Below are 14,263 nucleotides of genomic sequence, written 5' to 3' on the forward strand. Positions count from 1 at the left end.
AGTTGGATTCCGTCTGCAGCCGACGGCGGTTAAGAGGAACTGGCGGGGACCGGATCGCGCACATGGCCGGGAGCGCGCGGGGGAGCGGCGCACACCGGCGCATGCGCGGTCCGGCAGAAACTGCTTGGAAGATCTGATCTGCGGCGCCGGGCGAGCCCGACACCTAATGTGGAGCACCCACGGGGACACTCGAAGAAGAACAAGAAGTCTTGTGGCACCTTGTACACTAAGATATTTTGGAGCATAAGCTTTCATGAGCAAAGACCTGCTTCATCAGATGCATGAGTTGGGCGGGAGGCGCGGTTTCAGAGGGGTATTTAAAGAATGGGGTCCCAGAAGAAGGGAGGGCCAGAGCTGACAAGGTCTATTCAGCAAGGTGGAAATGGCCCATTTTCAATACTAGGTATCAAAAGAGGAAAAAACAAGTCAGACCAGATGGGGGATATTAGACTGACAACGGCTCGTATCCCCATCTGATCTGACTTTTTTGCCCTCTTTTGGTACCTACTATTGATAATGGGCCATTTCCATCTTGCTGAATAGCCCTTGTCAGCTCTGGCCCTCCCTTTTTCTGGGACCCCGCTCTTTAAATACTCCTCTGAAACTGCCCCCCCCACACTCATGCATCTGATTAAGTGGGGCTTTGCCCACAAAAGCTTAATGCTCAAAAATATCTATTAGTCTATAAGGTGCCACAAGACTTCTTGATGCTTTCTTACAATTAATTTTCCCAATGAATAGAAAGCCATGATGATGGCATTTCCGCACTCATTTAATGAAATATGGTTCCTGTTAAACCAGTAAGGTGCTTTGCATGTAAATGCTTTTAGGCATTTACTGCATGTGCATGACAACAGACAAGTCCCTGAAATCAGTTAGCTTTATCTTAACATAAAATGTCTCTGAATCTCCACTATCAGGCATACAGCATTTAATTTCCAGCAATGGACACTTCTTACAATGACCAGAAATACTTTAGGTCTTCTTCAAGAATTTTTCTGTTAGTGTCCTGCTATATGCTTCACTGGCAATTATTGGGGGATGGGGGCGGGGAGAGAGGGATAGCTCAGTAGTTTGATCATTGGCCTGCTAAACCCAGGGTTGTGAGCTCAGTCTTTTAGGGTGCCATTTAGGGATCTAGGGGAATAAAGGGGGAGGGCAGGGGATGGCCCTTCGTCCTGCCAAGAGGGCAGGGGACTGGACCCAATGACCTCATGAGGTCCCTTTCCAGCTCTCTCTCTCTCTCTCTCTCTATATATATATATATTTAGGATTACAAGGCTTTTGAGGCGATCAAAGATTATGTGCTTATTTTTCCTTTTTCTTCCTTAAAAGGTCCACTCTGCCAGCAAGAGCTGTACATTAACAGCTGAGTGAAGAATTCCGTCATCTTTGTGACTGGGAGATGTTTGGAAATTATGAGGCTTATTGGCAAAGCATTTTGAGAACCTCTGATGAAATGCTATAATGAAGTCTCAAGCGCTATTATTGTTCTTAATAAAACTATGAGCCAGCTTTTCCCATTAACTTAATAGGATTAATTGCTCCCAAAGCATCAAAATAAGCAAATAGAAAAGTAGATACTGAAAAGGTTTGTCTGCACAGTGGAGATACTAATCCCATGTGCTTAGCATGAAATAACATCAAAATCAGTGGGCCAAGATGGGACTCAAGGACTTGCTGCTTTTTGTTTTTTTTTTCTTTTGCTTTGTATCAAGCAGCTACGAATACTGACCAGAGCCTTGAACGTCTGTTTTCAGAATCTGCAATACCTGACATTTGTAGGCTACAGGAAATTTGAACTTTGAGGCTAAATATTTAAATATAAACACAAGCATGCACACTCCATTCTCCATGGCCCAGCCTGTCCCCATTTAGCAGTAAAGGTGACTCTTCCATCAGTGTGATGCCCCAATCTGCAGGCACTGGCAGCAACCACAATCATAGAATCACAGGGCTGGGAAGGAGGCTGCAAAATCATCTAGTCTAATCCCCCACACTCATGGCAGGACCAAGAATTATCTGGAGCATCCCTAAGAGTTGTATAATGTGCCCTTAAAAATCTCCAGTGATGGAGAGCTCACAATCTCCCTAGGCAATTTAGTCCGGTGCTTAAGTACCATGAAAGTTGGAAAGATTTTCCTAATCTCCAATTTAAATCTCCCCTGCTGCAATTTAAACCCATTGCTTCATGTCCTATCCTCAGAGATGGAGAATATGTTTCTCTTCCTCCTCCTTCTACCAATCTTTTATGTACTGGAAAATAGTTATGTCCCCTGTCAGCCTTCTCTTCTCCAGACTAAGCAAACCCAATTCTTCAATCTTCCCTCCAACGCTGTATTTGCTAGACTTAACGGTGCCCAGAACTGCACACAACACTCCTGAGGACTTATCAATACAGACCAAAGAAATATTCTCTTGTTTCTTACTTACAACTCTATCATCCCAAAATGTTTGATCTTTCCTTCATTTTTTTCTGGCAACAGTGTTTTACACTGTTGACTCTTATTTAGCTGGTGGTTTACTGTAAGGTGACCATCTGCCCCGTATTTTAGACAGGCCAACTGTGTGTTGTTTTATTTTTAAACAAAAAAGTGAATTGTCCTGTATATTCACTCCCCCCTGCTGAGCTGCCCTTTCCCCAAGTCAGCACAGCTGCAGGTAAACTCAGTCAGGAGCTGGCTGGACAGTTCATCCAGCATATACTGACCGGCCAGTACAGACAGCAGAGAAAGAGGGAGCCAGGGGCCCTGCCATAGATGTAAGGCAGGGTATGTTGCGGGGTGGGGGGAGGGATGACAGTGTGATTTTAAGGGGAACCTGGTTGCCCCAGCAGTGCTGAGCAGTCCCTCTGTGGGGCAGCTGCCCCTGCAGCCAGGGAGACCACTGCTGGGAGGCAGCCCAATTCCCAAGGCAGGACAGCCTTCTGTGCAGCTGCCTCACCCCCAGGGAGCTCTCCTGTGGTGCAGTAGCACGTTGCCAGCACCCCAAGGCATGGGGCAGTCATGGAGCTCACGTGCAGGGCAGCAACCCCACTGCTAGCGCCTGAAGGCATGGGAGAGGCAGGGAGGTCCCAGAGCGCAGTGGTGCGGGACAGCTGGGGAGATCCCCGGCAGGGCAGCAGCCTGATTCCCAGTACCTGGAGGTGTGGGGCAGCCAGGAAAAGCCCCGGTGGGCCAACAGCCCCATTGTCGGAGCCTATTGTTGTGGGGCAGCTGGTAAACCCCTATCCCATTCCATTCGTTGACACACATAACGAACAGAACCAAAAAAAGATTTGTGCAGGACCCCATTCATTGTGCCCTTGCAGCATGACAGTAAACCATTTATAAATACTCTAAGAGTGATTTTCCAGCCAGTTTTGCATCTTATCTGTCTGAATTCCATTTCCCTAGCTCATTTATGAGAAGGTCATGGAGCAAATAATTACACAGTAACAAAAAACTTTACTGAAGTCAAGCATGTCTCCTGCATCCCCGCATCCACAAGACCTGTTACCCTGTCCAAGAAAGCTATCAGGTTGATCTGACAAAATTTGCTCTTGACAAATCCATGATGACTGTTACTTATCACCTTATGATGTTCCAGATGTTTCCAAATTACTGCTTAGTTACTGACTCCATTATCCTTCTGGGTACACTATTAAGCTGACTGGTCTGTAATTCTCTTTCTTACAGATTATCATTGCAGTTGCACCTTTCCAGTGTGTTGGAATCACTCCTGCCTTCCACGACTTTTCAAAGATAATTACTAATAGCTCAGGTGACTCCCCAGTCAGCCCCATGAGTATTTTAGAATGCATTTCATCAGGCCCTAGTGACTTGAAGACTTTAATTTGTCTAAGTAATTTTAATTTGTTTTCTGATTCCACCTCATTTTCACTGGGATTTACGGTGGTAGGCATTCAAACACCACCAACCGTCTTGGTGAAAATCAAAACAAAGAAGTCATTAAGTACCTCTGCCATTCCCACATTTTCTGTTACTATCCTCAATCCCACATTGAGTAACAGTCCTACCCTGTCCTTGGTCTTACTCTTCTTTCTAATGTATTTACAGAACATTTTTGTGTTACTCTTTACCTTGTCTTGTGCGTTAATCTTTCTTATTTTCTCCCTATGTACTTTTGGGCATACAATATGCCACCGAAATCCACAACAAGAACGTTTTCTGAACTAGTAAAACTTTAATTAACAGGGGTTTCTCTTGGCACAGTTTTTGCTATTAAATAAATAAAGCATTTAGTCAAAACCACCTATATTTACTATACAAAATACTGAAAAGCAAACATTTTTAAAGGATACGGAAACTTAGGGTTCTGTGAAAAAGAAACAAACAAACCTGTGCTACATGAGCAGTTATTCACACAATGCATGTAACACAAAAACTACACAGTATTTTACTACTGTATGTTCGTATGTGGCTGGTGCAAATTTGTTCATGGGGGGATGCCATGTTGTTATCAATTTGTACCTCATACAATACAAGCAAGACAGAATTTGTCTTTTGGATGTCCAAAAAGAAATCAAGTTAAAAGTTGTGGCTTATGGTCAATTGCGATTCCCTCTCTTAAGAGCCCACTTTCACTGGTATTAACTTTGGACATGTTTAGAGTAGATGGGAGTTTATTATGACTGCTGTTATCTTTTCTAGCAAAATATCTTTAGGTTTTAGAACAATTACTGCCCATTCTGCATGCTTCTCTTTTGCACCCCTCCCCATCCCCCAATCAAACACACTGAATATATTCTAGGAATCAAATTTTTGACCAGCAATGACCTGTGTATTTTTAAAAATCAACAATTGCCTTTTGTTTACATTGCAGAATGCTGGCAAATACTCTCCAGAAAAGAAAACAGCATCACTTAGAGCTCAGGAACAGATAGCATGGCATCCCTTTTCAGATGGAATGTACACTTGTGTGTTTGCATGCGCTATAACATAAGTCACTTGAATACATCAGACTTCATTAACACTATAATATAAATAAGCTTATTCCTTCTACTAGACATGTAAATGCCTTTTTTTGCAGTCCATAATTATATATACATTGAAAAAGAATGATACACAAGCAGCAAAATAGATTAAACTAGAACAACTCAGTGGTAACTAACCAAATTTGTGGCCTTTTCATATTTTCAATACAGAAAATTCTGCACATACATATTTTTGGACTTAAGAGTTTTCAAAATAAACCAAACAAACAAACAATCTAGTTGTCACTCAGATCAAACACACTTTAAAACATTTTGCTAGATTTAACAGAACACAAGGCCGATATCTAAAAGAGAAATGAAAATAAACAAGATTTTTAAAGGGACAATAAATCTAAACAACTCTGATTTTGGGAGACATGATATGGAACTAATTAGCAACAAGCAGTGATTCATCTCCAATTCCACAAGAAGGCAAGGCTTTCAACTTTGTTTTCTTTAAATGTTGATGTCTCTGTGTCCTTCCATAGGACAGTAGCCTTCTTCTAGAAGTTTTAATGCTCAGCAGCAGGGAAATCTCCCATCTTGAACTGATCAAGGCTTTATTTGCAAGAAAACGTGCCCTATTCAGAAAGGGCTCTTAAAAATGTGGGATAGTAACATCTCACATGATACACTGTAGACAAAAACCACAAATAATTAAAATAAACTAAAACCAGAAGCAAGTATGTTTGATAGAACAGCTACATTTTTATGTGATCAGAACTCTACTTTTTAGTTCCAAAAGCAATGGAGCAGTTGATATTAGTTAATTTTGCCTGCACTATTCAAATGTACCACAATTCTGAGACTTTCAGAAAGCAAAACTCGGATTTACTGACTTTTTCAATCACACTTTTCCCATTTGCATTTGACCTTTATATTTCCCAGCAGCCCGTAATGGTCTCATAGGTCTTGCCTCATTTTTCTTTGTGGAATGGAAGCCCTTTGATATAAAAAAAGAGTAATAGAGGCCAGAATGACTGTGAGCAGTTTTCTTTCCATGTTGAATTGTCTTTTTAAAAGGAGAAGAGCAAAGCTGTAGGGAGCTGGGGAAACACAAATCACAAGCAACTGAGCAAATGCCATGAGACGTGACTTTTATAGCCTACCTAAAAAGTCACTGTTGTGAGGGGGAAAAAAATAATGTTAATATTCAAACCACAGATTTCTAAAACACAAGAAAATGTACCTGAGTGTGAGTGTGTGTATAACATATATATTTTTATATATTTATATTTTATATATATTTGCCAACATTTAAAGTGAGAAAGTGTATTTTTCTCCAATTCTTTCACAAAACAAAGAATTGTGGATTCAAACCAAATCAAACCAAACCCAATGACTGTGAGTTATGATCCAGGCATTCAGGTTAAGTGATGGTTCTGAAAAAACAAAACAAAACAAAAAACAAAACAAAACCATTTCACATCCACCTCTTTTCTCTCTGCTTTCAGGTGGCTTCTCACAGAATGGAGAGTAAATAAAAGAAAAAAGGAAGGATATCTAACTACTATCCAATATCTAGCAGATAGGAGTTGAGTCAGTAAAGCAACTTGAAGGGAAATATTAAGTATAAGTTGTAAAATATAGCTCTGTTGACAAATATAGTTAATATCTCCTTGTAATTGTTAAGATAGCTTGAAAAGGTGTGAAAGTACAACAAACAGGCTACATGAATGCAGTATATTAAAATCCCCTTGTAGCACATTACAATCAATAAAAAGAAAATAAAATCTGAAGAATACTAGAGGTAGCAGCTGTTTGTATTTTCTGTTATTCTGAGTATTTCTGGAGTCCAAACCTTCGAATATTGCTCCCCTGATAAAAGGCTTATGTGAAATAAGCCAACTGGTAAGCTAGATCTCTGCAATGTCGGTTGTAGTATCTTTTTCTAGTACAATGAGGGAAGTTTTTGTAAATGAAGTGCGTTGATGACTCGCATTAAATCACAGCTCAGAAACTACGGCTGTTTTACAAGCCACTTAAAACCAAATATTAACAAGTTGTTAAGTAAGTGATACTGTTTCACAACATATAAATAGTGTAAGTCTCAATGGTTTCATATAATTTCTAAAATATATGTTATCTGAAGATTAATGGAGTAATCTTATTAATCATAATAATGCCTCATTCTGAAGTCACAGGAAGGTGTTGCCTTCACATGGGAGCATTCCTGGAGGATCGTTAGTGGGACCTATTTTATGTCTGGTAGAAGTGATGATAATGGTGGTGATGCTCATGGTGGTGATGGTGTTCATGTCTCTGAATCATTTGTCCAACTTGACCTTCATACAAAATAACAGTGGGAAGGTCTCTCACATGCTCCTTCTCCACAACTGTCCCTGGAGAATGGAAGGTTTTACACATTTGATGAGTCTCCTTTGCCCTTTGCTTGTGTTTCTTGTGAGCCTGCTGGGACTGCATGGGGAGGTATATAAGATTCTGGCCCAGCCGTGCAGTTGGGGAAGCCATGGGCACGGATGCCCCTTGCAGAGATTTATTCCTTACTGCCCTTCCAGGGTGAACCGACGCTATGTTTTTGCTCTGGATTTTGGGAGACCTAACAAAGTGCTTGTTTGAGTCCTGACTGCGAAGCCTTTGCTGTAATTCTGCAATCTTGGCATATGAGGCATCAGCCAAATTGAAGTGGCTGGGGTCCACCACCTGAGATTTCCTATGGTGAGCATGGAAGGTTTCAGGTTCATGAGAGCGGGATCTAGTCTGATTCACAGCTCGGTTTGGCGGGTTGTACTTTGGAGCTGCGGGAGGAGATCCTAGGAAAGAACAAACAGAGTTAATCATCTAATATTTCAAATTCTAATTAGGAGAATGCACTTGGCATGGTTAAGTTTATCAGCAGACTGGAATTTTCCTTGGGAAATTAACATAATTATATCCACATTGTTCAGAAAAAAATTTAAAAGGTCCTTCTGTTAAGAACTGCTGGGCTGGCACTCTGATCACTGCAGCGCCAGTCAAACAATGGCAAATGAGATGGTTAAATAGAACTCTGCCTAATGGGAGACAGGAGGCGGCGGGCACAGCTGGAAGGCTAATTACGACATCAGGCAGAGGCTACAAACAGGCCCAGGAAGGAAGCAGAAGGGAGAGAAGCAAGTAACAGGGAGAGGACAGAGATGACTCGTCCATACTTGGTGCAGGAGCTGGGGATTCCCTAGGACAGTTGATGCGGAGCTGTATACAATGTGAAGAACCCACACTGTAAATAAACCACATAAGATGTTTGGCCAGCACAAGGGTCTCTGAGCAGTTTTGAACCAGAGCAGAGGCAAGAGCCAGAGGGTCTTGTCATAGTTCTATTGCTAATACTACCAAAAGAAACGACGTTTTTAAAGAAAGCCTTACTGTCAGGGCCTCGGGGTGTTTCAAGTCCTGAGACTCCAATCCTCCCTCTGGCAAGCTCACAGACAGCAGCTGGGACCACAGGATCAGGAAGCTGAATTAGGGCACAACCCACACCCCTATGATCTGATTGGGTGAGTACCATGGTTCTTGTCTGACTTCAGTACTTATTGAAGCAAGAGGAGAGAACAGGAAAATGCCTGTACAACTGGGCTGCACTCTGCCCTGGATTGCTGCTCTGGTGTTTAACTGTTCTGGCCTTCTGATACAGACCTGTGTGTGTCCTAACTCATTCGATGGTCATTCACACGTTCCCAGGAATCTAAACATTGCAGTATTTCTAGGAGTGGCATGGATCTTCCTCTACGTGTGTGATCACACCCCTGCCATGTGACTCACATAAATAATGCATGTGAGGTCATGCTACATGAAGGATCGTGGGGTCATCTTTTAGTGCAAGCCAACCTGCCCCTGCTGGTTTGAATTCCCAAGTGTGGTATGTTCAAGATCACACCAGAGGGCACAGAATGGCATGCCCTTAAAAATGTCATCCCCTGTCCAACATCAGATAAATTCAGTCAGGGGGCAAATAACCCCAAAACAAGACTGTTCAGCCCACAACTGTACAAGTGTCCTCCCTAGGCTCTTTATCACTGTCCTCTAGTTTGTCTCTTGATTCTGAACTCCTGGTGGTCCAACGTGGCCTGATTCTTGCTAATGGGCTTCTGGCTTTGTACCCTTTGCCTGCACCCAATGCTAACTCATAGACCACACTGTCCATGCCTGAGCCCTGACACTTAATATAGTTGGGAAAATTTTCCTTCTGAGGCCGAAGTCTAGAATGTATCAGAATGTTGGCATCTGGTACAGTAAAACACAGAAGCAAGGCAAAATTGCAATCCAAATCCTGTTGCGTCCGGGTGTATTGGTTGTGGACTGGAGCCCAAAACCTGAAAACAGCTATATTCTGGTTCCTGGTCAGATGTCACCTGCCCCACCTAAAGCTTAGCCCTAGTTTTGCACCTGGTCTAAACCTAATAAACCGGACCTGAACGCTGCTCCCCAAGCCTGTCTCCAGGAAATAGCTACGGATTATTTCTAAATTCAGTTCAGCTCATGTAACTGAAGACAGAACAGAGGAAAAAGTCTGAAAAAATCAAGTAATATATTACCTGGCCCAAATTTTGATGTATAATTTTCTATTCCTGCAAGATCCAAATAGTGGTTTCTCCTTTCAATGTTCTCATCAACACAATGCCTGTAGCACCCAGTCTGCTCAGGATTGCTCTCACTGTGGTGATATCTGCCAGAAGGAAGCAAAATAAAATTCAGAAAAATGTTTGAGTTGTTACCGCCACCTCAGATCCCGGAGTTAATGAAGACTTTGAAACGATAAATGTTATTTGGAAAGATACTCAAGAAATGTCTGATCACCCTGGAGGGGGCCTAACAAGATTGCCAGCCCCCCTGCGCAAGGTGTGGGGGGGTGGGAGGGACGGGGGAAGCACAGCTCCATGCTCCTGGAAGGAGCAGAGCCTTGGGCAGAAGGGGAGGGGCTGGAGCAGTCAGCCTTCAGTGCTGTCTGGACTGAGAACACCACTGACCATCACATATAGCCCCCACCTAAGGCCTCTCCAGCACATCATCAGTGATCTGCAACCCATCCTGAACAATGATCCTTCACTCTCACAGACCTTGGGAGGCAGGCCTGTCCTCGCCTACAGACAGCCTGCCAGCCTCAAACAAATCCTCACCAGCCACTACAAATCACAAACCAGTGACTCTAGGCCTGGAACCAGCCCCTGTAACAGTCCTCACTGCCAACTCTGCTCACATATCTACATCAGTGACATCATCATAGAACCTAACATCAACTATGCCATCAGGGGCTGCTTTACCTGCACATCTACTAATATAATATATACCGTCACGTGCCAGCAATGCCCCACTTCAATTTATGTTGGCCAAACTGGACAGTCTCTCCGTAAAAGAATAAATGGACATAAATCAGACATCATCAATGGTAATGTACAGAAGCCTGTGGGAGAACACTTCAATCTCCCTGGACACTCAGTGGCAGATTTAAGGGTGACGGTTCTGAAACAAAATTTCAGAAATCAAATGGAGAGAGAAATCTCTGAGCTACAATTTATTTGCAAATTTAACTCCATTAACCATGGATTAAATAGACTGGGAGTGGCTCGCAGCTTACAAAGGCAGTTTCTCTACTTTGGGTGTTGATAGCTCCCCATTAGACACTGCAATGGCTCACATCCCCATCTGATCTGACTTGGTTTTTTCCTCTTTTGATAAAGTACTGTTGATACTGGGCCATTTCCACCTTGCTGAATAGACCTTGTCAGCTCTGGTCCTCCCCCTTTATTGGGACCCCACTCTTTAAATACCCCTCTGAAACCACCCCGCTCACTCATGCATCTGATGAAGCGCATCTTTGCCCACAAAAGCTTATGCTCCAAAATTTCTGTTAGTCTATAAGGTGCCACAAGACTTTTTGTTGTTCTCTTTACCCCCTGGTAACCCTCAGAGCATGTGGTGCCCAGTGCTCTGGTAGTGACTTAAAGGGCTCAAGATTCCACCTGCTGTAGCAGTGGTGGTGGCTGAAAGCACTGGGCCCTTTAGAATCACCGGGTCCTGGGGTAATTGCCCCCTTGCTCCCCTCCCACCAACAGGTCTGGATGTTTGAGATGTCCAGTGGGCTAAATGTACAGGCCTGAACAGACTTTCCTTTCCCTCCTATAAATTGATTCCAGGGTTTTACAAAAATCCAGGGATGCTTTCAAATCCCTAATGCAAACGTAGATAAAAACTCTGCAAGTGTGTATTACAAACCGCATAGAGTCTGCAGTTGGGCCAAACCATTCAACACATTAGCTAATCTGGCCATGCCAAGGAAAGTCTGCCGTTAGACACGGCTGCTCCCTGCTGCTCTGCAAGGAGATGCTGGAATGAGGCTGGTGTTAGATAAAAGGTCTGAATCTTCATGCAGTTCTGCTTCAGGGAAGTAGGCAGGTGTATTCATTATTGAGAAACTGGGACAGAAGGTGTCATTGGAAAAATCTGAGAGAATGTATTACTGTTTGCCAAAGTACGTTTAATAAAGTCAGATCAACCTCTGGCTTCATAATCCCAACTCCTTTTCCTGCTCAGCTTTGCAACTTTATTTATAGCAGAACTATTTCCTGAGAATGAATATCTGAAATGCCATTTGTTTACAAGGGGAAAAAAATAAATCAAGCGGGGCGTACAGTACTGTAGCCAACAATGCTGAGCACATTTAATCCGCCATGTCCAGATGTGAAGTGTTTCCCTGATGCAACAAATGGGATAAGGAAAACACTTTTTGATTAAATCCCAGATTATCATTCAGTGAGACACGGCCACCTCTGAGAACCCGGGATGGAGTTTTTTCTCCTTTATATCCCCAGGCATTGGGAGGCCAGGATTTGAGGCATGTTCCAAAAGAAGGGCTCAGTTCTGCATTTCATCTTCTGAGTACTACCCTGGGAGCCAAGCATGTGGTAAGTACCTTGCTGGACTGGGGTCAGCATATTCAGCACCTTGCAGGATCACACCCCATGTGAAGCTGATGTCTCAGCTGGGATCGCTACAGTTACCTTGAAAAAAATCCCCTAGCACCCTATCACAGGGTCTTAGATTCATTGGTAGGATTAAGTTTACATTGCTTTGATATACGCAAATATTCTTGCATGTGACACTGCTGGCCTGGAAAGCCATGAAGCTTTCAAGATTTTGAATATTGTGCTGAAGTAACAGATGTTACTGACACAGCCCATCAAAAAGAACTGGAACAGGAAACTATGAGGCCTTTTCTGCTGTAGCTAACTCATCAGCCCATATACTGCACAAACCTTGTTAGGACCTTTGTGGATATTTACAATTATGACAGCTTAACTTGTAGAAACACAAATGAAAGAGCTTCAGCCGCACCAATCTGGCATACCAGTGCCACATGTTGCTGCTGATCCGCCACAGTTCACGGAGATTACTAGAAGCTGCATGCATGCACTGAAGGCAGCAAGGCTCAGACAGCATAAGAATAACTGCTTCTGGTCCAGCACAACGTAGCAGCATCATATAAAATTATGTGGGAACCAGTTTTGGTACTGGAACAAATTCCATCCCTTACAGAGGCTATGGAGAAAAATTAGGCTAGTACCATCCCAGCCCAGAACTCCAACAGTTTTCTCACATGTAAGATAACATTTAACAAAGTAAATATACACAGTGAAGCAATTATATGTTAATGAAAGATGGGCCCCACTGCCAAACAGAACTTCAAGTATGTCTGACCACCAGGGCATCTGGCTTCCATCCCCTGCCTGGCTCCTTTGAGCATACATGGAAACATTCAGGCATCACACACTTGATTCTGATCTTCTGCAGGATGTAAGAATGTGTGGCTCTGTACAAGAGATGTTTGCCAATGTCTTTGAACAGTGTGTGAAGCACTTTTCTGAAACGCCCAGACTGGAGCAGCATTCTGATGAGGAATCCCACCATAATGTAACAGAACAGGGAATTCAGTAGTGAGAACTGGTTGGTCAGGAAACTGCAAAGGACATTTCCTGAAAGCTGCAGTCTGAGAGAACTTGACATTTAAACAAGCCAGGGTTAAATGGCTTTAACATGTCTGGGGGAGGGGAGCCAACATATACCAAAGGAGACTCTGTATCTGCGAGAAAAGGGAATGGTATTTCAGTGCCTTGTTTTATATAAGTATTTGCCCTGCTGAGCAAAAGCAACTAGAAACAGCAACCAAAATGGGATGGCATTAGCACAGCCAACCCATGAAGTTGCCTGCTGATGGTGTTTTTGCTGTCAGTGCCATTATTATTATGAGAGATGTGCTGGGAGAACCAACAATAAATCTGGATGTTTGTATTAGCACTACAGGTTGAAGTCCTAGTCCAGGGGTCAGCAACCTTTCCAAGGCAGAGAGCCAGAATTTGGCCTTTTGACCTCTATGTACGGTCCGAGTGTCATTGATGATTTAAAAGTCACTAATAGTCCTACTTACAACAGCTTCATTAAGAACTAAATTCAGATGTAGAGCTTTACAGTTTAGGTGGTGGTTGGTAGAATTAGTTGGTCTTTGGTTAATCCACAGGCCGCATGGCTTTGAGCAAGCTCCCAGCTGCATGGGGGAGGTGGAGTGGGGCAGAGCTCTCGCCTCATGTGCCGATGAAAAATGGCTTGCAGGTGGCTGATCACTGTCCTAGTCCATAGCTTGCAATTTATGAAATCCCACCCACCAGATTACCTTCCCCACCTTAGGGGCCAGAACATCCCTACCAGTTCTCTCTTGACTATGAACAGAATCTTGCCTATAATTCTGAGGAGAGTGGGCTCACACAAATATACACATCCCACACATGATGTCACTGCAACTCCAAAGGAGAGCCCCCACATTCTTCCCCTTGTCATTGATGACTGAGAGGAAGACCTTCACAAGCTTAGCCACTTGGACAAGGTGGACAGAAACTTGGGGCTGCAACAGACACATGAGCCACATTCTGTACTGTATCCACATTTGGCCAGGTGCAGCATAGGAACTGGATTATCAGGAAATCAGTGGTGGTTGCCTGATGTTCTGCATAGCCCTGGTTCTTGGTTAGAGCAGCCTCGGAAGGCTTTAACATAGAGGTGGGCAATAAGCAGCCTGTGGGCCAAATTGGGTTGACCAGGGATAGGTCCTGGCAGGCCGCCGGCATTTTATTTACCTGTGGGTCAGCAGGCATGGCCACTTGCAGCTTCCACTGACCACAGATCACATTCCCCGCCAATGGGAGCAAGGGGAAGTGATATCACACTCCTCACTGCCTCCTGCATCTCTCATTGGCTGGGAACAGTGATCTGCAACCAATGAGATCTGCAAAAGGCTGT

The 14,263-nt window shown here is 43.4% G+C and overlaps 1 protein-coding gene across 3 annotated transcripts in view; it reads right to left on the bottom strand.

Moving 5' to 3' along the window:
• Positions 1–4,175: 4,175 nt before the first annotated feature.
• NKD1 (NKD inhibitor of Wnt signaling pathway 1) overlaps positions 4,176–14,263 on the bottom strand; it is a 179,621-nt gene continuing 169,533 nt past the window's right edge. For all 3 annotated transcript variants that reach the window (XM_075008564.1, XM_075008563.1, XM_075008565.1), the window contains 2 exons: positions 9,511–9,641; positions 4,176–7,749 (listed from right to left, as the gene is read on the bottom strand). In XM_075008564.1, the coding sequence (XP_074864665.1) occupies positions 7,175–7,749; positions 9,511–9,641 (706 nt within the window). In that variant the 3' untranslated portion in view covers positions 4,176–7,174. The remainder of the gene's footprint in view (positions 7,750–9,510; positions 9,642–14,263) is intronic.

This window comes from Carettochelys insculpta, chromosome 14 (assembly GCF_033958435.1).
Source record: "Carettochelys insculpta isolate YL-2023 chromosome 14, ASM3395843v1, whole genome shotgun sequence".
Taxonomy (NCBI): domain Eukaryota; kingdom Metazoa; phylum Chordata; order Testudines; family Carettochelyidae; genus Carettochelys; species Carettochelys insculpta.